The sequence below is a fragment of the Neofelis nebulosa genome, chromosome 9 (genome assembly GCF_028018385.1).
Source record: "Neofelis nebulosa isolate mNeoNeb1 chromosome 9, mNeoNeb1.pri, whole genome shotgun sequence".
In the NCBI taxonomy this organism is placed as follows: Eukaryota; Metazoa; Chordata; class Mammalia; order Carnivora; family Felidae; genus Neofelis; species Neofelis nebulosa.
The window spans coordinates 11,887,482-11,914,282 of NC_080790.1; the positions used below are offsets into that span (position 1 = coordinate 11,887,482).

The 26,801-nt window shown below is 39.6% G+C and overlaps 1 protein-coding gene across 1 annotated transcript in view; it reads left to right on the forward strand.

Annotated features, from left to right (window-relative positions):
* Positions 1-26,426, forward strand: part of DDX1 (DEAD-box helicase 1) — a 37,438-nt gene extending 11,012 nt beyond the window's left edge. Inside the window, exons 10-26 of the mRNA XM_058682574.1 lie at positions 136-208; positions 1,876-1,952; positions 2,061-2,175; positions 2,885-3,023; positions 8,925-8,985; positions 12,351-12,449; positions 13,578-13,667; positions 14,636-14,824; positions 16,540-16,591; positions 18,550-18,696; positions 22,157-22,248; positions 23,496-23,568; positions 23,721-23,793; positions 23,877-23,919; positions 24,926-25,021; positions 25,303-25,423; positions 26,099-26,426. Coding sequence (XP_058538557.1) covers positions 136-208; positions 1,876-1,952; positions 2,061-2,175; positions 2,885-3,023; positions 8,925-8,985; positions 12,351-12,449; positions 13,578-13,667; positions 14,636-14,824; positions 16,540-16,591; positions 18,550-18,696; positions 22,157-22,248; positions 23,496-23,568; positions 23,721-23,793; positions 23,877-23,919; positions 24,926-25,021; positions 25,303-25,423; positions 26,099-26,229 — 1,671 coding nt within the window. The 3' untranslated portion in view covers positions 26,230-26,426. The remainder of the gene's footprint in view (positions 1-135; positions 209-1,875; positions 1,953-2,060; positions 2,176-2,884; positions 3,024-8,924; positions 8,986-12,350; positions 12,450-13,577; positions 13,668-14,635; positions 14,825-16,539; positions 16,592-18,549; positions 18,697-22,156; positions 22,249-23,495; positions 23,569-23,720; positions 23,794-23,876; positions 23,920-24,925; positions 25,022-25,302; positions 25,424-26,098) is intronic.
* The last annotated feature ends 375 nt before the right edge of the window (positions 26,427-26,801 follow it).

Genomic DNA, 26,801 nt, shown 5'->3' on the forward strand with positions numbered 1-26,801 from the left:
GTTTTAAACACCTACATTAGGGCCTCAAGGAATTATTTTAAAGAACTGATGTGTACTTTTGATGTAGCTGTATGTGAACTTGTAACTTGATGATTTTGCTTTCTGTTAACAGCACTTGACTTTGTGCTTTTCTAGGAATTCACTATGCACGATACCATTGGATGTTACCTAGATATAGATAAAGGGCATGTCAAGTTCTCCAAAAATGGTGAGCTTTCTGTGGATTGTCTTATTAGAGAAAATACATGATAACAAATATTTATAACTTATAATTCCCTTACCCTCTTCTTAATTTCTCCCTCCCTGTCTTACCTTCGAACCAATACTTACTGAGCATTTCCTGTATGCCAGGCACACCGGGAGGTGCTAAAGATGAGTAGAAGATGGAATAGACAAACACGTTTAGTCTTGTGGGGCTTACCTACCGGTGGGGAGAGACAGAGGCATAATGGGCCAGGTGGGAACGAGTGCCCCGAAGGAGATTGTAAGCAGGGTAAGGGGATGGAGGGTGATAGCAGTCTAGGGCTGTGCTACTTTCACAGGGTTGTCAGAAAAGCCTTCTCTGATAAGGTGACATCTGAGTAGCAATCCGAACGCGTCGGGTGGTGAGCTGTGCAAAAATCTTCCAAGTGTTTCAAGCAGAGGGAACAGTAAACGCAAAGGTCTTGGGAGGAAAGTGTGCTTGAGGTATTTGAGTAACAGTGAGGAGGCCAATGGAGCTGGAGAACACTGGGCGTGGAGAGGGGTGGTAGAATGTTAGGTCAGTTGAGGTAGTGAGGCCAGGCCATGTAGGATAGGGCCTTCTAGGCCATGATACAAACTTTCTGAGTGAGATTGGAAGCCTGATTGGTTTTGAGTAGAGAATTGGCATCTTTAACCATATCATTATGGCTTCTGTGTTAAAAACAGAGTGGTGAGGGTGGTGGCAGTAGATAGGGAGCCATTTGGATGCTGGGGTTTCTATGTGGGGTGTATTAAACTGGAGGTACTTCCTACACATCTAAGTGGTAAAGCCAAGTAACTGGTTAAGTGTGTAAGTCAGGAGGTCAGGGTTGGAGATACATCTTTGGGAGACATTGGCTTAACGATGAGTTTAAAGCTGGAAGACTGGATGAGATCCCTTAGGGAAGGAGAATAGATGAGGAATAGGAGAGATCTGAGGCCTGGGGTGTTCCTGTGGTTAGAGGTGGTTAGATGGAGGAGAATGCAGCAGAGGCGAATGAGGAGGAGAGCCAGCAGGAGAAGCAAGAGCGGTTGAGGTCCTGCGGTCCATGTGAGGAAAGTATTTGAGGGAGGAGGGAATAGTCAGATTGTGTCCAGTGCTGCTGATGGGTGTAACCTGGAAAGGTGACGGATGAGATTTGCCACCGGGTTTGGCAAGAAGGTATCACTGATGAGCTTGAGAAGGACCTCTTTTAGTGAGCGTGATGGGTGAGTTGGGGGAGCCTGATGGGGGATCACTTGAATAGAGAATGAGATGAAATGAAGTGACATCGTGAAAATGGAGATCAGGGAGTTTTACTACAGAAGAGAAAAAAAATAGAAGGTGAATGGAGGAAGATGTGGATTCAAGGAGGTCGTCTGTGTTTTAATATGGGAGCTATTACAGCGTGCTTGTATGCCATGGAAAGTCTAGTTGAAGCGTCCAATGGAAGTGATCCAGTAGGTAGGGAATGTTTAGAAATGTAAGGGGCAGAAAGGGCACTTCTAGGAGTAAAGTAAAAAAGTGAAAAAGTGAAAGCTCTGGCATTGAGCAGGACAGTTTATCCATGGGAACAGGACACGAAAGCATGAATGCAGTTGGGTTGATAGTGGTGATGGTGCGAGTGTGGGGAGGTTCTTTTCTGATAGTTTCGGTTTCTCTCTCTTTTTAAGGAAAAGACCTTGGTCTGGCATTTGAAATACCACCACATATGAAGAACCAAGCCCTCTTTCCTGCTTGTGTTTTGAAGGTAATTAGAAAAATGTTGCTATGATTCTAAGCTACTCTGATCTTCACTATTTTGTATTAGTTAGTGTGCTAGTAGGTTAAGAATTTTCCTTTTCTTTTTCAATGCTAGAATGCTGAACTAAAATTTAACTTCGGTGAAGAAGAATTTAAGTTTCCACCAAAAGATGGTTTTGTTGCTCTTTCCAAGGCAGCAGATGGTTATGTTGTCAAATCACAGCACACAGGTATTGCCCCTGAGAGGGTAGCACTTTGAGGAATGGGGTACTGGCGAAAACTCCAGTAAGGAGGCTTCTCGTAGTAAGTGAGTTCCATATGCTCCCTTTGCTGGTTTAGTCACACATCTTTACGTACCATGTCAGTAAAATCCAGTTTCAAAACCCAATTCATAAACTCTTGAGTATTCAGTGTCAGCGTAGGCCTTTTGGGGAACCTGATCATGATGATGTCTAGCGTTTCTGAACTTGTGTGTATTCAGTGCCATGGGCACCGTGTCAAGTGCTTTACATGGATCGGTGTTCACTACCCTGTAAGGTAGCACTCTTCCCACTGTACAGACAAAGACCTCAAGGAGCAGGGACTTGACGTAACTTGCCCAAGGTCACACACAGCAAGTAAGTGGGAGAACTGAATTTAAACCCAAGCAGTTCGAGCCCAGAGCTCATACTCTTACCCACTGTATTATTTAAAGTAAATACATTTCATAGCTTGTTTACTTTATCACAAAATATATAATCAATTGCATCTATTGCAAGTAAATTTAAAGAAGCCATAGTTCATTTTAGGAATCTTAGCTTTATTTTGTTTTATGACCACCTCCTATACTTTTCGACAGTTATTGAAAATTCTGATATGGGAATATTTGCGCTCGTGCTTTACAAGTAAAAGTATTGAGGTGTGATTTGAACGTGTTCCAATTGTTTCTGTTTTCTTAAGGTAATGCACAGGTGGCACAAACAAAGTTTCTCCCCAATGCTCCGAAAGCTCTCATCGTCGAGCCCTCCCGAGAGTTAGCTGAACAAACTTTGAATAACGTCAAGCAGTTTAAGAAATATATTGATAATCCTAAATTAAGGTAAAGCTTCCTTTTGTGCTCACATGCCTGTTGTTTTTAGGTTTAAGGTGTTTTGGAAGAAGAGTGAGATAGAAAAAAAAAAAATGAGGTAGAAATTCAGTATGCATTCGAATGCACCGGTGGGAGTGTGTAATGATTTAACTTTGATACATAGTAGCAATTATTTTTTTCTCTTTGAAAATTTTTATTACACAAAATAATGTTCTGAATATACACCATTTAGTTTTGTAAGTTTCTTCCAGTATGTTTACATACTATATAAACATTAGGCAAATAGTACTGGACCATTTCTCCATGCTCAAAATGTTTAAATTTTCATTCATCCCTAAAATTTTATGAACATCCCGTGTATTGCATTTTATTTCTAATCCTGAGCGTGTGGCTATTTAGCATCCCATGTTATTTCATTGTTTTGTTTTTCTTTAACTTGTCTTATTTTTTTATTTTTTTAAATTTACATCCAAATTAGTTAGCATATAGTGCAACAATGATTTCAGGAGTAGATTTCTCAGTGCCCCTTACCCATTTAGCCCATCCCCCCTCCCACAACCCCTCCAGTAACCCTCTGTTTGTTCTCTGTGTTTAAGAGTCTCTTATGTTTTATACCCCTCCCTGTTTTCATGTTATTTTTGCTTCCCTTCCCTTATGTTCATCTGTTTTGTATCTTAAAGTCCTCATATGAGTGAAGTCATGATATTTGCCTTTCTCTGACGAATTTTGCTTAGCATAATACCCTCCAGTTCCATCCACGTAGTTGTTGCAAATGGCAAGATTTTGATTGCTGAGTAATACCCCATTATATATATGTATATATGTACATAAGTTTATGTATATATATATATATATATACGTGTTTATATATACAAGTTTATGTATATACCTATACATAACATACATATATATACATATGTATATACATACATATATGTATGTGTATATATATACATATATGTATATACATACTTGTTTATATACAAGTTTATGTGTATATATATATATATATATATGTATATATACCACATCTTCTTTATCCATTCGTCCATTGATGGACATTTGGACTCTTTCCATACTTTGGCTATTGTTGATAGTGCTGCTGTAAACATGAGGGTGCATGCACCCCTTCGAAACAGCATACCTATATCCTTTGGGTAAATGCCTAGTAGTGCAATTGCTGGGTCATAGGGTAGTTCTATTTTTAGTTTTTTTGAGGAACCTCCATACTGTTTTCCAGAGTGGCTGCACCAGCTTGCATTCCCAGCAATTATTTTTTATATAAAACTCCTGTTTGATAAGTTCAATAGAAAGTAAATTGGGGGTCCCTGGGTGGCTCAGTCAGTTGAGCATCGAGTGTCCAGCTTCGGCTCAGGTCACGATCTCACGGTTTGTGAGTTTGAGCCCCACGTTGGGCTCTGTGCTGACAGCTCGGAGCCCGGAGCCTGTTTCAGATTCTGTGTCTCCCTTCTCTCTCTGCTCCTCCCCTGCTCATGCTCTGTCTCTCTCTCTCTCTCAAAAATAAATAAATAAACATTAAAAAAAAAGTAAATTGAGATTTTGCTCTTCCGTGAAGTGTCATGGTTTGCAAAACAATATCAGAATAAAAATTAAATTTTTAAAAAATGTTTATATATTTTGAGAGAGAGAGCGGGCAGAGAGAGAGAGAGAGAGAGAGAAGCAGAGAAAATCTCCAGTAGGCTCCATGCTCAGTGCAGAGCCTGATGTGGGGCTCCCTCCCACATCCCTGGGATCATGACCTGAGCTGAAATCCAGAGTTGGGACGCTTAACTGGCTGAGCCACCCAGGTGCCCTACACACTTTTTTAAGGGAGCGTTTCATTTGGTGCTAGGATGCGTCACTTCATTTGCATAGAAGGTGTATCACTATTTCTGGCATGTTGGTAAACAGCTTGGGGCGGCTGAGTCCAGCCTGTCTCCCGGGGATGAGAACTTTCTATTCGGGCCCTCGGAGCGCTCCCTCTCCAGGCAGAAGGCGCTTCCTGCGTTGGAGGGAGACCATGAGTTCAGTGATCCGGTGGAGCCTCTCGCTCAGTGGCGGTCCCTTTTGCCGTTTTTTCAACGTTTTTTAATTTTAATTTAATTTTATTTTTTTTATTTTTGGGACAGAGAGAGACAGAGCATGAACGGGGGAGGGGCAGAGAGAGAGGGAGACACAGAATCGGAAACAGGCTCCAGGCTCCGAGCCATCAGCCCAGAGCCCGACGCGGGGCTCGAACTCACGGACCGCGAGATCGTGACCTGGCTGAAGTCGGACGCTTAACCGACTGCGCCACCCAGGCGCCCCCCTTTTGCCGTTTTGAGGGAGGCTCTACCTTATAAACTAGTCTGTGAGTTGTCACTCACTTGATTGTTGTTAATTTTGCCTTTAGTGCCTTCTTCATTGAAACAGTTCACACACCATGAAATTCCCCACTTCAGGTGTCCGGTGCAGTGGTTCTTGGCACAGTCAGGTTGTGCCACGGCCACCACTGTCCAATTTCAGAAACCTGGGATTGTTGACGTCACGTGGGACCGTCTCCGCAATACTGAGTTTTCTTACAAGTGAAACCTGTTCAGGGATAGATTAGACCTTGACACAAACTTTTTAGGTAAAATAGTTCCTCATTTTGTTTTGGCATTGATGATGTCACTCATTTGGGAACTATTTGAATACCTACCATGTGTGAAGTCTTCAGCTTGGTGTCAGGAGCATAATAATGAGAAAGTTTTTGCATTCCCAGAATTAAGTGTGGGGATGTGGGGATGGTGTGAAGGGGAGAGAAACAGCAGAACGAGTTGGGTAAAATGCGTGGGGGATGAGGTCGGGGGACACAACCAGGGTATCTGCTTCGTGTAAGGGACTTGGAATTTGTAAGACAGTGTTTTTGGAAGAAGTAAAATGCTATTGTGAATTGATTTTTGTGCTACAGTTAGGTGTAAAGGTTAACATGCCTATGGACAAGGACTGGAAGGGAAGATGACTGGTAAAATCAGTTTGTTTATTAAGATGGTGAAATTGTGAGAATACTCATTAGTATTCTGTGTAAACAAGGCTTCCTTGAAAACCCAGCTCAAGTTCCCATCTGCGAAACTAACCGAATCGTACCAGCCCAGTCCTTTCTCCTTCCTTACATACCCCTGACTGTGTGCCTTGCCTTAGCCCTTACACACTGTCGTGTGCTAGCGGTCCTTGTTTTAAATACACACGGCGTTGCTCATCCTCGCTTACTAGTTTTACACTGCTTGAGGCAGGGGGTGTTCTTTTATATTCCTCAAGCCTACAGTGCTTTGCACACCAGCATAGATTGGTGCGTGTGTGTGTGTATCTTCTGCTAAATTTATAGGGATAAATATATCTGATTGAGATTATGGATAAGAGTCAAGCATTGTAGGAGATGAAATGATGCATCTAGGACCGTAGTTTCCAAACCTGGGAACTTTGGGGCCTTTTTTAACGATACAGATAGATTTGTTGGTCCTCTCCTGAATGCACTGAGTCAGAATTTCCAGGGAAGAGGAATTAGAACTTTTTTGTTTTCTTGAGGAAGAATGGCAGCTCCTCTGGGTGATCCTTTTAGAGACCTTCTGGCATCTGGTGTTATCAGACTTAGGAACATAATGGCTCTAATGTAGTAGGTTAGGGAATATGCCAAGGTCATGCACGTTCATAGGCTAGAAGTCTCTTTGTGTTGTTTGTTTTTACTACCTGAATTGCTCAAGTTGCAGATAGGAAACCATAAAGCCAATCTTTGATCGGCCATAGAATTATAAGACTCTGTTAAGGTCACCTACTTGCTTGTTTTTGTTTTTTTTTTTTAGCTGTTTAGGGAATAAGTTTATTATCGTCTTCACCTGAAAAACTTTGTAGCAAATTGTGGTTTTGGTTTATTGGCTCTCAGCAGCCCTCTCCTGAGCTCTTAAGGAAGCTTGCTTCTTCTGAGCTACCTGATCTTTGTTCCAGGCAAGAGACATTTTGGGATGGTTCCACCTCTCTTTTTAACTTTCTTAGGCTTCTTCTCACAGATTGGATTCTCTTGGGTAGCACTGTGAGCTTTCTTACACATCTCCTCCATCATATCTGGAGTTATATTGTTCTTCGGTGTTCAGAAAATTGCTTCTCATAAGTATCTTCATCTTCTTCCACTGGGTAACACATACAGTCTGCTATGTTCTGACCTATGATGTGCTTCTCATGCCCTTCTGCGCTGAATTCCTTGCTCTCTGAATCATAATCAGGGAATCGTTTGGTACTGTGAGGAATAGACAAGCCTCCACCCACAGCTCCCTTGGGGGCCCCCAGAGCTTTATCTCCAGTAGTAGTTGTGGCAAGCCCTTTATCCAGATAGCAGGCGAAGGCACCGTGTGCAGCGTCCACGCTTTCCACGTTGTGTTCATCTCTGTCACCTCCACTTGGCCTTCGTAGATCTTGTCCATGTCAAACCTGCTGAGAAGCCTGCAGGCCAGCAGCGGGCCGGTACAGTATGCTTAATTTCTCAGGCCAGCCTTCACACCATGCTTTGGGAGTTTGTGAACATGAGCTGCACAAACTATCACGCCTCCTTCTGTTAGGGCACAGGCGATCTCACAAATGGTATCCCTGTTGATTACATGAGCTATCATCCTGTATTTAGGTGTGTTGTATTTACTCTTATCCCAAGTTGCCAAGTGTTTCCAAGCATAGTAATCAGTTTTACCCTCTCATCATCTTCTAAATTTCACTTGGTATCTCTTGAGGGAAGCCTTATTCTGGACAACTTTAACAAATTTCATCCTGCAGAACAGAGACCCCGTCATTTATTTCCTTAATGTTTTCTAGTCTTTTTTAAAAGATTGATCAAATAAGAATAAAATAAAGATGGTTGGTCGATACTTCTGATTGAAAGTTATCTGGCTGCATCAGAAAGTAATTTTGTCTGCTTTATGAAAAGACAATCGTGGGGCACCTGGGTGGCTCAATCAGTTGAGCATCCGACTCTTGATTTCGGCTCAGGTCATGATCTCACGGTTCGTGTGCTCTAGCCCCATTTCGGGCCCTGTGCTGAGGGTGTGGAGCCTGCGTGGGATTGGGATTCTCGCTCCCTCTCTCTCTGCCCCTGCCCCTGCCCCAGGCCCACACTTGTGTGTGTGCGTATATGCGCGCGCTCTCTCTCTCTCTCTCTCTCTCAAAAGTTAATAAATATTTAAACAAAAAACACTTTTTGCAAATAGCTTTAGTGAGATCTAATTCACATATACAACCCGTTGCTTAAAGTGTACAGATTGCTTTTAGTTTTCATTCTATTCACAGAGATGTGCAGCTGTCACCAAAACCAATTTTTAAACCTTTCATGACACTCAAAAGAAGCACTGTACCCATTGACAGCCATTCCGTGTCCTCATAACCTTCCCATCCCTAGGCAACCCCTGGTTCATTTTCTGACTATAGATTTGCCTTTTTTGGACATTTTACATGAATGGAATTGGATGGTATGTGCTCATTTCTGACTGGCTTTTCTCACTTAGCGTAATGTTTTCAGGATTTGTCCACGATGCAGCATGTATCAGTGCTTAGTTCTTTTTTATTGCCCCAAAGTATCCCATTAGATGCATGTGCCACATTTTTGTGTATCCATTTGTTAGCTGATGGACATTTGGGTTGTTACCACTTTTTGGCTACTGTGCTGTGAACATTAGTGTACAGGTTTTTGTGTGGACGTCATTTTTATTTCTCCCGGATCTGTACCTAGGAGTGGAATTTCTGGATCACATAGTAGCCTCACATTGGATGTTTTCAGGAGCCGTCCAGCTGTGTTCTAAAGTGACACCACTGTTTTACTTTCCTACTAGTAATGTATGAGTCAAACAATGCAAGTCAAACAATAAAGCGCTTTAATCTTTCTCTTCATTATCATGATGGTGTTTATTTCAGGGAGCTTCTGATAATTGGAGGTGTTGCGGCACGAGATCAGCTCTCTGTTTTGGATAATGGGGTAAGTTGTACTTTTAATTTTTAAGAGGTTGCATGATGGGTCGTCATTTTCACAGTGTAGTTCTGTTGTGCTTCAGGAAAAATCAAGTGAGGCTGAAATTAGAACAAGGTCAAGTATGTGTTCGGAAACACCTTGTGGGGGTGTCTTTTCTTTTCCTAAGAGTGTACAGCAGTTTCTTTGCACCCCTCATGCAAAATTCAGCATACAGGATGTTTGGTTTCTTCATTTACCTTTTGAGCACTTGAGGATTTTCTTCTTGCTTTCTCATGAATTAAGAGTCCTTTCTTTTGGGGATAATGGAGAAAGAAGAAAGTAGAGTTAAGGATAGAAATGGAGATCAGCTGGATTGCAGAGAATGTAAAAGTTGTCACAGGGACCCAAAGGAAGGATGAAGAACGATACAATGTGGCTCCAGAAGGAGGGAGAGAAGTTAGATAAGGGTGGGGGGAGTCTCACAGACTGCTCAGGCAGGTGGTTACAAAGGACAAAGCTAAGACAGTGATCCTCATTATGGGGGAAGAAGCTTGGGATATTCTTAACTGTGCTCATCAATTCTGTGAAGCCAGATATAGATAGGACTTCATAAAATATTTCATGTGTATGAAATAACTTGCTCCTTTCAAATTTCTCTTCCATTTCCTTCCCTAAATATTTTATCATTTAATCTAAACCTCCTGATACTGAGTCACAGTGAGGAAATATGTCCACTTCCTCCAGTCCCATTGGTGTCTCTATCAAATGAAATTTTATGCCGGATGGTTTGGATTTGACCTGGTATGACATTAAAAGCAAAGAATCCTATTGCTATACTTGTTAATACTGTTCTAAGATAGTAATATTGCTTTGATAGGTTTTTATTTGCTGTGTTACATTTTTTAGGGATTGTAGGAAATTTAATATGTTCAGGGTGCCGGGGTGGCTCAGTGGGTTAAGCATCCGACTTCGGCTCAGGTCATGATCTCACGGTTTGTGGGTTCGAGCCCCGCGTCGGGCTCTGTGTCGACAGCTCAGCTTCAGATTCTGTGTCTCCCTCTTTCTCTGCCCCTCCCTTGCTCGTACTCTGTCTCTCTCTCTGAAAAATAAATGAATAAATTAAAAAAGAGAGAGAGATTTAATATGTTCATTCCTATTCTTGGTTTCTCAAACCCCAGTCCGTTTTCCCCGTAAGTTACTAAGCTTCTTAACTCCTGTTTTCCAGCTGCAGAGCTTTTAGGGAATTCTATATGATTTGTCAGTCATCTAACATTTGGTACTGGCTAAATTCAATGGCAGAGGTAAAGGTAGTGTTATTCTGTAGCTTTCTTGACCAGATTTGCTTCCATTCTACTTAGTGGATCTCATATGTTCTCTCTCTGCTCTTCTTTCCACCTGTATTCTCTCCTTGTTCCGTCTCCCGTCATCCTGTGGCTCAGCCCTAGTCCTGTGTCGTATCTTACGCTGGACCAGAAGTCAGCTTTGGAGTAAGAGAGTAGAACTGTGTAATTTAAAAAATATTTTAGAGTTGCACAGTAATGCAGCCTGTGCAGTTGAGGCCTAGAGGAGTGGTTGGAGCTCTTGCACAAGTTACGTAAATATTTCCAACTTAACTGACTTTTTGTCTTTAAACCTGTGAGACCTAGTGTCTATATTTCATGTAAAGTGAGTTTTTTTGCTACTGAAATAGAGAAGAGAGGGAATTCACATGTGGGTTGGAATCCTATAGTAAAGAGATGTTACATACAGAGTGAGAGTGATATTTTGTTCATTGTCCTGTACAACCCATGTCACGGTGCTTGGCACATGGTTGTTCTTAACACACTTAAACAGGCCTTTATCTTCAGATTTTCAGGCAATATTCTCTACATTGAACTGAAATTTGCTTATTGTTATCAGTACAGATGAAACAATCGCTTGAGAAATGTCTGTTTTATTTTTCATGGGACTATAAATGCCTTCTGTTGGTTCAAATTAAAAGCCAACACAGGATTCTGCTTCTTCAAGTGTCTGTGAGATATTGAAGTAATGAGACTCCGGTGATAAATTTGTTAGGAGAAAATTATGTTTTTAGTCTACAGTGGAGAAAACAAATGAAGAATAGGAGTGAGTTTTCATGCCGATTAATCGAGTAGAAGTTTTGAGTTGTCTAACTGATTGAATGGTTTGATGTAATATTTGTGCTCACACATAGATGTATATATACACTTTAAAACAGTTTACCTTTATTCACTGCTTTCTAGAACTGGACCAAGCCCAGCTAAATGCTTACCTACATTGTCTTATTCAGTTCCCATGGTAGCCTTCTGAAATGATGCTCTTCTCCATTGTTACAGACTAGGAAGAGGGCTGATAGTAAATATTAAGTCACTTGCCCAAGAGCTTATGCCTCACCGGTAGACCTTACTTCAAAGTCCATGTTCCTGATCACTTTACCTTTGAGCTTGATTAAAAGACGTGTGTGTGAATGGAAAATGTTTGTTATTTGTACTGATGTGGGGACTTATTATTCTGTTCCCTGTGTGTATACTTGAAAATTTTTATAATAAAAAGTTAAGTAAAACTTGTTCTTATTTGACTTAGACCTTTACTCAGGTTTGGACTTTGAGTTTGAAATTTAGTTTGGGTACTTTGGAGCTGTATCATTTAAATTCTCATGACCTCAGTATTCTAAACTTCAGTTTCCTCATTTAAAAATAGGAATAAAGATAGTATTGTTTTCTGTAGTGGTCATGAGATGATACAGTACTTGTAAAACATTAGCACTGTGCCTGTTCATTATAAGCACTTGACAAGGAGTCATGATTGCGTTCCTGGGTAGTCAGAGCATCATCGTTATTGATTATAACTGCATTTATTGAGCACCTGGCACACAAACTGGGCATCGAGTGCCTTCTGTATCTCATCTCTCAGTTGTCACAGCCATGTTGCAAAGCAGATTCCAAAAATGAGAAAATTGAAACTAGAAGAGATTAATTAAGTTGAGGTCATCCAGCTGGCTAACGGCGGAGCTGGGAATTGAGTCCTGGTTTGATTTGAGTTCCCATAAGATTCATCTGGTTTTCACTTGGAAAATATTTATGTATTTTATATATTAGACTGTAGTTTTATAAATTATTTTGTATGTTAGATTATATATATATATTATTTTATGTATTAGGCTATATCAGTTAAGGATGTCAAAATCAGCTACTAAAATCGTCATGTTAATTTCACGCCAAATACAGGTTTGGTAATAGGGCATTATCTATAGCTCCTTTTCTCTGAATTTTGAGCTGTCACTGCTTCAGTATGCATGTTTTCATGGTAAGTAGACCGTTATTGGTTGCTGTTTTATGATGATTATAATAGTGCTTCGGTTTTCACTGGGTTCTTCTTTTGATATTTTTCAGGTAGATATAGTCGTTGGCACCCCAGGAAGACTAGACGATTTGGTGTCAACTGGAAAGCTGAACTTATCCCAAGTTAGATTCCTGGTCCTGGATGAAGCTGTATGTTGGACTATAGTCATGCTTTTTTTTTTTTTTTTTTTTTTTAATTTTTTTTTTCAACGTTTTTTATTGATTTTTGGGACAGAGAGAGACAGAGCATGAACGGGGGAGGGGCAGACAGAGAGGGAGACCCAGAATCGGAAACAGGCTCCAGGCTCCGAGCCATCAGCCCAGAGCCCGACGCGGGGCTCGAACTCACAGACCGCGAGATCGTGACCTGGCTGAAGTCGGACGCTTAACCGACTGCGCCACCCAGGCGCCCCTATAGTCATGCTTTAAAAAAAAAAAAAAGTTTGCTTATGTGTTTGGAGGTAAAAATATGTAGAATGATGGAAAAATACAGTTCATTTAGGATCCCAACATGTAGAAATAATCATTGTTACCAGTTTGGCATATTTTCATCCACTCCTTGTATTCATGTTAATATTATTTTATATAGTAAATCAAGCTATGTAGGATCTGGGAAATCTTTGTTATTTATTTATTTATTTTTCTTTTTTTTTTTTCTTTTTTTTTTTCTTTAAATGTGGTATTATATGTATTTCACATCCTTACTTGTAAATAGGTTTTAAAGGCTGACTAGTGCTCTATTACATGGATACTTCATGGTTTGTTTAACTACTCTTGTTACTAGATATGTAGATTTGTTTTTTTTTACTCCAAATAGTGGTCTTTGTTGGTACATAAATTACACAGTACAATTATTTCTTTATGTTATAGTCGCAAAATGTGAACTGTAAGGATATTAATGTCTTGACAGACTTCTAAAGTATTTTCAAAATGGATTGAGTAGTTTTATAACACTGAGATGATTTTTGTTTTCATTTTTTCAAATTAAAATCCTGTGTTTGAGGACATGTGGTAGGAGCTATTAACTCTCATATTCATTCTAGAACACTAGAATATAGATTTTGGGTTGTTTATTGTCAGCTTTTTCATATTTTAGTTACATGGAATTTAAAGCTGAATTTATAATTTGTCTTTATCCGTTAGAAAATAATCATTTTGGTAATATGGTGAGGATATGTATGCTTATGAATTTGTTTCCATTATCTTTCTACACTTGATTTACAAAAGAAAGATCTAGGTGTTGACTTAAAAATTACGCTTTCTTTCCTTCTCCTTCAGGATGGACTTCTTTCTCAAGGTTACTCTGATTTTATAAATAGGATTCACAGTCAGATTCCTCAGATTACCTCTGATGGGAAAAGACTTCAGGTACGAAATGACTGATATATCCTAAAATACATGCAGACAGTTGTTATGTGTTAATGCTTTTTGTTTTCAAAACATTTTCAAGCATTTGTTTGCAAATGTTTTTGAAATTTGTTTTAAATTTTTTTTTTTTAACGTTTATTTATTTTTGAGACAGAGAGAGACAAAGCATGAACGGGGGGAGGGTCAGAGAGAGAGAGGGAGACACAGAATCTGAAACGGGCTCCAGGCTCCGAGCTGTCAGCACAGAGGCCGACGCGGGGCTTAAACTCACGAACCGCGAGAGCATGACCTGAGCCGAAGTGGGACGCTCAACCGACTGAGCCACCCAGGCGCCCCTATTTTCTTTTACATTTACATCTTGTCTTAGTGTCTTCTGATTAAGTTAACTACTGTAGAAAACATTTTCTTTGTTACCTGATTACATAGCACACACAAAGAAAGAGTCTTAAAAGCTGCCCATAGAAATGAAGGAGAAGGGAACTTGAGGAAATTAGGTCGCTGAGGATGATAAGGAAAACATTCTTATTTGGTTTTTTCCTACAGAGCATTAGAGTTTATATTCCAGACTGAGCACTGCTTCCTCTTTGAGGGGAAAATATCTGGAGCTGTTGAAAAACAGTGGTTTCCTTTGTAATTATTTCTTAAAATGTTACTCTTGCTTTTCTCACCCTTCTTTCCTAGGAAGAATTTGAGAGGTGTAGAGGCTTCAAGGGGAGGGAAGGGGACACACAGTAATTTAGGATTTTAGATCTTCAAACACCTTCTCATCTTACCTAGTTTTTGTCAGGCCTTGTGGAATAGAGACGTGGTTTACGCAGGGGTGAGGGGCTGCGGCTCTGAGACCAACCTGCCCAGAGTCATACCACCAGCTGTTGCTTAGATGCCAGGTTAACATACTTTGGGCCTCACGTTAGGTGGAATTGTAATTAGAACAGTTTAGCTAAATTTTGACTTTTTTGTTTCCCTAGGTGATTGTTTGCTCTGCTACTTTGCACTCTTTTGATGTAAAGAAGCTGTCTGAGAAGATAATGCATTTTCCCACATGGGTTGATTTAAAAGGAGAAGATTCTGTCCCGGATACTGTGCACCATGTGGTTGTCCCAGTGAACCCCAAAACTGACAAACTCTGGGAAAGGCTTGGGAAAAACCACATTAGAGTAAGTACTTTACAGTGTTAACATTTGTGTGGAATAAAACATCCATAAACTAGCTTAACCTTGGGCTCTTCGTGATTCTTACAGCCAGATACTATACCTAAGAAAAGAGGAGTCCCGTACATGGACCAGAAAAGTTCAGGCCTTGAGGGCACAGAATAAGTGATGGGCTCAACTTTTCTTTTTCCCTCTGTGAGAGTTACTTTTATGATCATCTTGATGTAATTTTTATAAGTAAATAGGATTATGTATGTATGTAAATCTAATTTCAGATACAGTGGTTTTTAGTAGTGTTTTGACGTCCTCTTGAGGTTCCTTATTTTCCTAAAAATCAATTTAATGCGCCCATTTAGTCATTTTCCCACTGATTGTAGATTTACCTGTATAAAATAAGGGTTTGTTACATATTGTAAATATACGATATCCTAAGAGCCACCTTTGCATTCTTATTATTACATTTAAAATTGATTAGTCTTACCTCATGAAGATACAAAGCTTCTGCACAGCAAAGAAAACAATCAACAAAACTAAAAGGCAACCAATGGAATGGGAAAAGATATTTGCAAATGACATATCGTACAAAGGGCTAGTATCCAAAATCTATAAAGAGCTCACCAAACTCCACACCCGAAAAACAAATAATCCAGTGAAGAAATGGGCAGAAAACATGAATAGACACTTCTCTAAAGAAGACATCTGGATGGCCAACAGGCACATGAAAAGATGCTCAACGTCGCTCCTCTTTAGGGAAATACAAATCAAAACCACACTCAGATATCACCTCACGCCAGTCAGAGTGGCCAAAATGAACAAATCAGGAGACTATAGATGCTGGAGAGGATGTGGAGAAACGGGAACCCTCTTGCACTGTTGGTGGGAATGCAAACTGGTGCAGCCGCTCTGGAAGACAGTGTGGAGTTTCCTCAAAAAATTAAAAATAGACCTACCCTAGGACCCAGCAGTAGCACTGCTAGGAATTTACCCAAGGGATACAGGAGTACTGATGCATAGGGGCACTTGTACCCCAATGTTTATAGCAGCACTCTCAACAATAGCCAAATTATGGAAAGAGCTTAAATGTCCATCAACTGATGAATAGATAAAGAAATTGTGGTTTATATACACAATGGAGTACCACGTGGCAATGAGAAAGAATGAAATATGGCCCTTTGTAGCAACATGGATGGAACTGGAGAGTGTTGTGCTAAGTGAAATAAGCCATACAGAGAAAGACAGATACCATATGTTTTCACTCTTGTGTGGATCCTGAGAAACTTAACAGGAATCCATGGGGGAGGGGAAGAAAAAAAAAAAAAGAGGTTAGAGTGGGAGGGAGCCAAAGTGTAAGAGACTCTTAAAAACTGAGAACAAACTGAGGGCTGATGGGGGGTGGGAGGGAGGGGAGGGTGGGTGATGGGTATTGAAGAGGGCATCTTTTGGGATGAACACTGGGTGTTGTATGGAAACCAACTTGACAATAAATTTCATATATTTAAATAAATAAATAAATAAAAATAAAATAAAATTGATTAGTCTTAGACCCACAGTTAATAAAGGGTTTTTCTGAATCTGAAGAATGGTTTTGCCCACATACTTTAAAGACATACGTCTGTATCTAAAGTTAGATACGCTTTTCTCTTTAAGAAAAAAAAACGATACCTGTTTGGAATCCTTACTTACCCACTTGCCACCCTGTTTTTCCCCTTTTCTTTTCATAGACTGATGATGTACATGCAAAAGATAACACAAGGCCTGGTGCTAATAGTCCGGGTAAGTTGAATGAGTGAACAGATGCATGCATGAGTGAGTGAATGAATGAACGAATGAATGGGGTTGAAAGATTTTGAAAACAAATTGATTTGTCTTACTGAATTTATGCCCTGTCTGTTCTCATGAAGGATTTGAGGTGACCTACAAAATTAGAACAGGAATTTTGACAATAAAGGTAACAAAAATCATAATAAAGAAATGGGGGAAAATTGACTGGTGTCAGTGAACTTAGAGCAGTATTAATCACTGAATTTCAGATGTTAGTCTCCTGACATCTAAGTCACAAGTATTTTGGATTATGGAATTCTTATTGATTGGAGGATATCAGCAGATTTCTCTGGCAACAGATTTCACATTGGCCCTGAATCCCAGGAGAAACGTCACGTAGGTTCTTCATTCGGGGAATTAACAAAGAAAAATGTCTTTAGTTTTCAACTTTGTGAAAGATACAGAAATTATCTTGGAATCGCTTATCTGTTCTTTTTGTGTGCAGTAAAATATTCCCAACACAAAATTGCCCACTTTAACTATTTTGATGTGGTCACGTTCAGTGGCATAAAGTTCATCCCTACGTTGCAGTCATTGCCGCCATCCATCTCCAGGACTTTTTCATCCTCCTAAACAGACACTCCATATCATGAAATATTTACCAGTTTTTAAAAAGTCTAACATTAAATCTAATTCTTTGAAGATGCTTCTGTGCAGAGCAGAGATGATTTCAGGTGCCTCATATGTTAAAGATCTGCGAAGGTACGCTGTATTGGAAGGATAGTGCTCGTCCAGCCTAGAGTAGGTCTCAGATGTGTGGATTCAGGTGTCTCAGGCGGATCATTGGGAAGGGTTAGACTGCATTTACTTTATGGTTGGATTCATTGGTAGGTTTATGGCCAATATCTAAAAGGTGAATTCTCTGAAATCTTGATTAAATAGAGTTCCTTTGAATTCAGTTTTATGTGCAATTCCAAATTTATAAGGTGCATGCTCGACTAGCCTTATCGTTGGAGAAGAGCAGGGACCTTGCTAGTTCAAAATAATATATCCTCCCACTGTTAGGGAATGCATGTCATAAAATAAAAATTTTTACTTCTTCGAAATAAATTTTTTCTTATAAATGTTTTGCTTAGTTTATACTGCAATTAGGTATGACCGGAGAGCCTTTAGAAATATGGTGGATTACAGAATTAAAGTTTTGCATTAGATAGTTGAGTAACTGTAGTGTAGCTTCACACTGAAAAATAGAGATTGGGAGGATGATGACTAAGAAATTACCGAGTTCGACATACAGTTTTTATTCTGTTGAGAAGTATGAACTTTCTGGTGTTAGATTGATTTAAAAAGTCCATTAATTATTTTTAAAAGGGGTTAAAATAATTGAGTAAACATCTCCATGAGAGGTAAGAGCAAAGTTTTGTTGTGGATATGAAGTTCTGTTTATTTGTGTGTTTATATGTCTGTTTTCCTTCATAAGAGGTGTGGCATAGGTGTTTTTGGCACACTATAAAATGGCATAAACATACACTAACAGAAATAGAAATAAATGAATTGGGGTGACTCAGTGGCCCAGTGGGTTAAGCGTCTGACTCTTGGTTTCAGCTCCAGTCACGATCTCCCAATTTGTGGGATTGAGCCCCACTTTGGACTCTGTGCTGACAGTGCAGAGCCTGCTTGGGATTCTCTCTGTCCCCCTCTCTCTGCCCCTCCCCCTCTCACGCATGCACCCTCTCTCTCTCGAAATAAATAAAAATAAAACTTAAAGAAAAATGAGCGAACGGATATTCTCACCATTTCATCCTATCTTAATATTTCTTATTTTTGTCTGTACTACTTATATTAAAGCAGAGTTTTTTTTAGGTGGTCAAAGCAGTAAGTCTGTGACTGTAATTATGTGTGTTCATAACAATTTTAGATTGAAATTCTTTTTTGTTGTTGTTGTTGTTGTGGTGGTGGTGGTATTCAAGAGATGTGGTCTGAAGCTATTAAAATCCTGAAGGGGGAGTATGCTGTCCGGGCGATCAAGGAACACAAGATGGATCAAGCAATTATTTTCTGTAGAACCAAAATTGACTGCGATAACTTGGAGCAATATTTTATGCAACAAGGAGGAGGTAATGTTTCCTCACTTGAAATAAATTGTGTTCATTTCCTCACTTAATCGCTTATTAGTCTCATGTTGGTGCGGTCCAGAACGCGTGCGCTGAATTTAAAGCAGTGGAGGCGCGTTGTCAGTGTCTGTGCTTGTCCAGTACTTTTCCACATGATAAGCCCCAGGAAAACCGCTTCCCACGCAGGCACAGTTTCATTCCAGTGTTCTGAGGCGCTGCTGTCATTTGGAAGAAAGGTAATGGTATTAATTAATATTAAAATTTTTAGGGTAATTATTAAGCAATAGAGTGTATGTCTTCTAAACCAATAAATGAGGAGTAAACCTTCATCTGAAAAAGGCTAAGAAAGGAAGAGAAAAAAAAAAATGGGAAAGAGAATGGTTAGAAATTACAGAGTAAGAAGGCTGGTGGAAAAATCTGTATGAGTGAACGCTCGCTCTAGTATATATCAGTGCGCCAAAGCCTTCTGTTAAAAGGCATACATTGTTAGACTGGATAAAATCTAACCGTATACTGTTTACAAGACATACTTAAAACCTGAGGTCATGGAAAGATCAAAAGGGGCTGAAAAAATGTATTAGCTAAACTACTAATCAAAAGAAAGTTGGTCTAGCTGTATTAATAAGAGATGCAATAGAATTTAAGACAAAAATATCAACTAGAAATAAAGAAGGTCACTGTGTAATAAAAAATCTAATCTACAATGACTATATGATGATTCTAATATTATGCTCCTTATGACATGATATATATGAATCAACATGAGATAATGCCCAACGTGATCTGTCATTAGGGAAATGCAAAATCACAATGTAATACCACGTACACTCATTGGAATAGCTAGATTACAAATACGACACCCGATTTTTGGCAAGGATATGAAGCAGCTGGAGTGTTCGTATGCTGCTGTTGTCCAGGCACCTTGGTAAAGGTCTTACATGTTTTAATAAAATTAACATTGCTGTCTTATGGCTTAGTAATCCAACTCCTAAATATTTACCCAAGATAAGTAAAATTTACCCAAGACACAGTGAGAAAAGATATGGGCAAGAATGGTCATAGCAGCTTTATTTATAATAGGCCCAAACTGAAAATACACTAAGTGGGCATCAGTGGGGGAATGGCTTAAACCAGATGTGAACTATTTATACCGTGGAGTCCTGCCCGGCAGTACAAAGGAATGGACTTCTGGTGGATGCAGCGACTCTGGGTGAATCTCAGACATGATGCTGAATGAAGGATTTCTTACACAAGAGTGTTTATGTGTATACTGTATGATTCCACTTATGTGAAGTTCTGGAAGAGTCAGAACTGGTCTTTAATGGAGAAAAAACCCGCAACAGTGGTCTTCCCTGGGACAACGGGAGTGGGGTTATCTGGGAAAGCATGTGGGTTCTTTGTGGGATGACATTCATATTCTCTATCTTGTAGGGCTTTGGGCTACATAGGTACGTGCATTTGTCAAAACTCAGCAAATATACACTTAAGATTTATACATTTCCTTGTATGTAGTATTTCACGTTAGAGGAAAACAGTAAAACCTAACCAAATAACTACATTCTAGTTAATGAAATGCGTGCTAAACTGTGTGTAGATATTTGCAGTTTACAGTAAAATGCATCAGAAATATAAAAATGAATTGATAGGACAGAGGGACAGATATGGAGTAAAGCAAATATAGTAAATGTTAATGGTATAATCCAGAGGTGAAAATATAGCTGTTCGCTTTTAGAATTCATTCATTGTTGCTGTGTTTGAAATACAGTAGGGGCGCCTGGGTGGCTCAGTCGGTTAAGCGTCTGACTTCAACTCAGGTCATGATCTCGTGGTTTGTGGGTTCGAGCCCCATGTCGGGCTCTGTGCTGACAGCTCAGAGCCTGGAGCCTGCTTTGGGTTCTGTGTCTCCCTCGCTCTCTGTCCCTCCCCGTCTTGTGCTCTGTCTCTTTCTCTCTCAAAAATAAACGTTAAAAAAAATTTTTAAGAAATATAATAAATGTAAAAATATATAAAGCAAAATTTGACAGATGTACAAGGTAACAGGTAAATCCTGTTTTCGTAATGGGGAAAACTCTAACATATCTCTTTTTATAATTGTTGTATATCAAGGAACCAGAAAACTCTAAAAGAAAATAGAAAATATGAAAAATTTGAAGTAATGGTCATATAAAGAGCATGTTACATCGTTCCTTACAGTGAATAGTTCAGTACCTTTTTTTTCCCCCCCAAATCATGGCAAACAGACTTGCTTGGTTGGTTGAGTTATAGTGACTGATTTGTAATAAATACTTCTTCCTGTCCATGTTGGTTTTGAATGGAGGATTTGATTATTTCGTTGGGAATGCTGTTAATCAAGCAGTACTCTTCCCTAGTTCCTTTCACCTTCTTTCCCTAAATATTCTGGATACTTTTACTTAAAAACCAACTCTCCCAAACCATGATTAAAACCAAAATAACACAGCGTATACCAGACTTCAGAGGTTGAAGAGAGGGGAAAATGAAGGATCCCTCCCTTCTCTATACACAGCTCCACCGGGGAGGAGGAGTGTATCTAGGATACTTTCCTCAGCCCCTCGAGCTCAAAATGTGGTAGACCAGCTGTAAGTTGGCCTGCAAGTTCTGATTTGCTGTCATCTCTCCTCTGCATGGTTAGTTCTTGTGTGAGTCATTTGGGGTGGATGGATAGCTCTTCATAATATGTTTTTCCTTCAATTCTGAAGTATATCGTATTGAACCTAAAATTTACTATGGAGAGTAGTAATGGTATACTTGTTACCCTGGGCTATCTCATAGTGGAGCCTGTACATTCTATTAAGTTCTGGAAGGTTGTTTGCTCTTACTGTAGTCTGGACTATACTGCTTTTGTTACTGTATCTGCTTGAGTTTCTTTTCGGGATTGGCTACCACTGCACTTTATAGTAGTTCCTCTTCATCTCACCAATTTGGTTCTTCTAATCTGCTTGGGTCAGGGAACCGGATAACTAAGCTGCTTAGGACACTTTGAGGAGGGTAGGGTTATGGGAGTGACCTTTTGGTAAGGGCCTCAATTTCATAAAGCCTGTTTTGGTTCTTCCAAGATTGATCTCTGATCTACTTTTTGGTTCCTGGCTTTATATGGGATAGGTGAGGTTCCTGGTATACACATATGTTTTCCTTTCGCTAACACACTTAGTGAACACAGTTTCACTAACACAGTTAGTTGGTATACTGTTCCATCTACTTCTGTAGATCAGGAAGAGTGACTAAAAATGTCCTTCAAAGCAAATCAGTTTTAATGCTCATAGAGTTTATTTCAGTGGCATTTCACCTACGATAGAAATTGTGTTAATCATGGTTTATGGCAGATTGGGGTATGGATTTCTGTGGAGTTATATGGTAACAGTGTAGTCTGAATGCTATTGGTTTTTTGACATGGTCTTGGGTGTCATGTTTTCCAGGGCTAACTGTTGAATGTGCTTTTCACTAGGGCCTGATAAAAAAGGACACCAGTTCTCATGTGTTTGTCTTCATGGTGACAGAAAGCCTCATGAGAGGAAGCAAAACTTGGAAAGATTTAAGGTACTAATATTTAGCTGACTGCATTTCTTTAATACTTCAGAGGGGAATTGTAGCCAGTTTTAATTAGTTCCGGTAAATCTCGTTAAAGCAATTGTCCTAGAAATTTCTGAAGATGTTTACCCTGTTGGTATATCCTTATCATGGCAGGGTTTAGTCATCTTTAGCAGTCACATGGTAAATTGTAAGTTCTCTGTCAGCACAACACCACTGTAATAAGAATTTTCAACTTAAGGAATTTTAGACACATTCTTTCAGGTAGACCTTTTTAAGAGGGAGTCTTAAAACCGTGTCTGGGAGTCTTTTTTTTTTTTTTAATAGTTTGTAGTAATATCCATAGAGAGTTCATAGATTGATTAGGATAGGTATCAGAATACGGTTTTGTGGAATTAAGACTATTTGTAATTGTTTGGGGCACACCGTCCCAGTTCCATGCTTGCAGCCCGTGACCGGGTTGTATAGCTCTTGGTGGAGGTGGGCTGGGCTTGAGCCTCCAGCCACAGCATTGTCGCTGCTTACCAGTGTGTTTGCCCCAGTGCAGAGTGGGAATATCATCTTCTCTCAGACCCGTCATGTGAGTAGAAGGTGGGAAGTGCTGGGTGAGGGACTTTGGATTCCGCTTCCTTGCTGAGCAGAAGTGACGTGGGTAGTAAAGCGCGCTGCGTGGCCACACTTGAGCCACATGTGTGCCCTTCTCTGCCCTGGACCTTACCCTGGGCCCCAGGTCAGCGTGTCCTTCCCCTTCCTGTCTCTCACTCTGTGCCTTGGAGCACAAATGACATCCAAAGGCTAATTTGTATTTTTTTGGTGAGCGCACGGGGGCCCCTTCTAGGTTCCTATCTCTTTAGGATTTTTGTTGTCACAGAAAGTGTAACCCCAAGGGAAAATACCTAGTATTCTGAGTTTAATACAAGGGTAAAGATAATACTTACGTTTTAACATTTTGTTCTGTCTTTTGAATTACCAGTCAGGATTTCTAAAGATAAAGCCACATTATAGCAGTTTAATATTTTTGGTGTGGGGAAAAAAGAAAGTAAAAAATGAATCCAATTATTGATTTGTTCAGTGTCTTATTTTAGCAGATCATGACTTAAAAATTTAAGACATGGTCCAGTGAATTATGAATATCTGGACCTCTAGTCTGATAGTAACACATTAGTTATCAGAAGTCTGTCTCATCCAGTGGATGACCATATTCGTGTTTATTTTTTAGTATACGTACCAGTAAGTTCCTTCTCTGTTCTCTCTAGAAAGGAGATGTGAGGTTCTTGATTTGCACAGATGTAGCCGCCAGAGGAATTGACATCCATGGTGTTCCCTACGGTAAGAAGAAAGTTCTGATCCCTGCGGTTTACATTTTATGGAATTCAAAGTAAACCCTCTAATACGTTTGAAATATTTAAAACATCAAACATCTGATACGTTTGAAAATTGCAGAACTAATGGCGACTGGTAATAATTGTTCTTATTTTCAGTTATAAATGTCACTTTGCCTGATGAGAAGCAAAACTACGTCCACCGAATTGGCCGAGTGGGAAGAGCTGAAAGGTGCCGCTGGAGTTTCTCTTTTGTTCTTTTACTATTTGCTTGCTTCTTGAATAAAGTCTAATAAGGACTCTAAAATCTTTCAGGATGGGTCTGGCCATTTCCCTGGTGGCAACAGAGAAAGAAAAGGTAATCTTTTCAGCGCTGTATTATATTCGCTGTTTGTGTTGTTTTAGATGTTGGAAATAAAAGCAGTTTGATTTTTCCATTTACACTGAATTCAGTTGCATATGGAATATAATTGAACATTTTTTTGTTATTTAAAAAAAATTTTTTTAGTGTTTATTTATGAGACAGAGAGAGAGAGAGAGAGAGAGAGAGAGAGAGAGACAGCACAAATGGGGGAGGGGCAGGGGCAGAGAAAGAGGAAGACCCAGAATCCAGAGCAGGCTCCAGGCTCTGAGCTGTCAGCACAGGCCTGACGCAGGCCTCGAACTAGGAAATGGTGAGATCATGACCTGAGCCAAAGTCAGAAGCTCAACCAACTAGCCACCTAGGCGCCCCTGGAGTATAATTGAACTTTTTAATGGCATCTTTTTTTCTATATTTTCAAATGGACCAATAATGAGATGAAGTGTAGAGAGGAAAATGCAAGTTGTGATTTTCACTAATAGCTTTAATATATATACTCGATTTCACCAAAAACTATTTAAATCCTCTCTGACATAATGCTACAGAAAACTCTTATGGGAGAGGATGGGGACTTATCTGGAAACACAATTTGATACAAATTTACAGAAAAGTTGCAAGAATAAGGAGCTCCCACACACTCCGTGTTCAAACTGGCCGTTCGTTTTGCTTTTTATTTCTTATAGAAAACATGTGGACTTTATTTTTGATAGAACCTCAATATAGCATTCTCTAGCATTCACTTGTTCGCCCTTGTTTTTATCTGAGAATTCCTTTCTATAATTGACATGCATTCTAGGAAAACCTCAGGATTTTTCTCCAAAAGAACTCTTTCAGCAGACCGAGTTAACGCGTTCCTGAGTGCCAGCAGTGAGTGGACCGCACGTCACGCCTGCAATTTCTCTTGTTCCTCGGGGATAGAAAATACTGCAAAAACTAATTGAGAGTAAAGATAACTAGTGTGTTTCCGTGTCTACATGTTAGTATTTTTCCATCTTTAACGTAGGTTTGGTACCACGTATGTAGCAGCCGTGGGAAAGGGTGTTATAACACGAGACTTAAGGAAGATGGTGGCTGTACCATATGGTACAATGAGATGCAGGTGAGATGCGTAAAAACGTGCTGAAATTGGCAAAAATAGACTGCATTTAATTATAAAAATTACACCCCGGCGTTTATCGGTTTGTTGGTTATGAGGAAAAGTAGTGATTTGTTATAACGTCAGAGTTTGTAAATTATAACTTGTGAGTTTATCTCTTCAGAAATCTAACTTCCACTTATTCTAAGTATTATAGTCTTCCTGGTTTATTTGATGCTATTAAAATTCAACGCTGTCAAAATGAGATTTTTCCTCAAAAATGCTTTTTTTCTTTCCCTTCGTAGTTGCTGTCTGAGATAGAAGAACATCTGAATTGCACCATTTCTCAGGTTGAACCAGATATAAAGGTACCAGTGGACGAATTTGATGGGAAAGTTACCTATGGTCAAAAGAGAGCCGCTGGTGGTAAGCTTTGAGTTACTTTTATTTCTGTTCTGAATGTGAATGTGTCCTTTCTGAGCTTCATTGTGTAGAAGAGAGTAAGTAACTTCATCTCATGCTGAGTGTCTGTTTTAGCAGATGAATCATTTCCTCCTATGACTCTCGCAACGGTTTATCTGTACCTGTCTTGTCACATGCTTTGGTTATGTGATTTGTGTGCCAGTGAAGGACAGCAGCTTACCTGTGTCTCTTGAGGTATTCGTGTCATAAAGAGTAGTTGAACATTTATGGAATTATTAGGAAGCAAAAGTATAATGGCGATTTTGAACAAAATTGAAAACCTTTGATTTAATTCAAGTGGTAACCCAGCGCACTGTTACTCCTTTCGCCTGGAATGCCCTCAGCTCATTCCTGAAAATTTTTTCAAAAAATTCAGACTACCAAGCTAGTGCTTTCCAAACCAAAAAAGAGCAGAGGGGAGGGGTTGCTAGGGGTATTGGGACACTATTAGTGAGGCCTAGCCATTTATTTATATTGATTTAACATTTTTAAAACTCACTTTTGGAGATAACTTGCCCAGTAGTACATTTTTATTGCTAGAAGCAATGTTTAAACGGACGTGATTGAGCCAAAGTATTGCTGACAAGTTTTTTCAAGCCTGTCATTTACATGACTTTATAATTTGTGTGTGTGATGCAGGTGGAAACTATAAAGGCCATGTGGATATTTTGGCACCTACCGTTCAAGAGTTGGCTGCCCTTGAAAAGGAGGCGCAGACATCTTTCCTGCATCTTGGCTACCTTCCTAACCAGCTGTTCAGAACCTTCTGATTTTAACGTAAACTGAGTAAGATTTGAATAATAAAAGTCTGTAGTCTTAAAACTCTAAAACCCATGTACTGCTTGTAAGCAGCACTATTTATAGTAACATGAGCCATTAATGCTAAGTCTTGCATGTCAAGAAACATTCTGTTAGGAATTCTTCATAAAATGGCAGCCTAATGAGAATAATAAATTCGATGACTATATTTTTATGAAGGTTTGTGTCTTATTTTTAAAGTAACTTGATAGTTTTTCAAGAAGACGGTGGGTTTATGAAGTCAGGTTTATGGGTGTGTGACTTTGCTGGAGGAGCTGTGTCGAAACACCACTGGGTATCTTGAGTAGAATTTTTCACAGGAAGTGGTTCTAAATGGAGACGTTCTTGAGATGGTTATAGCCGTCTAGGTGGACGTTGAAGCTCGAGGAGACTCGCAACAGGAAAGAAAATTGGGTGATGCCAAGGCAGAAGGACAGCTTGCTTAGTTTTAGGGGCCTGGAGTTTTTGAGAGAGGCAGAAAGGTTCTGTGTCTGAGGATTGAGGACTGATTTGTGATGGTGACAGTGAAGATGTATCTTGGACA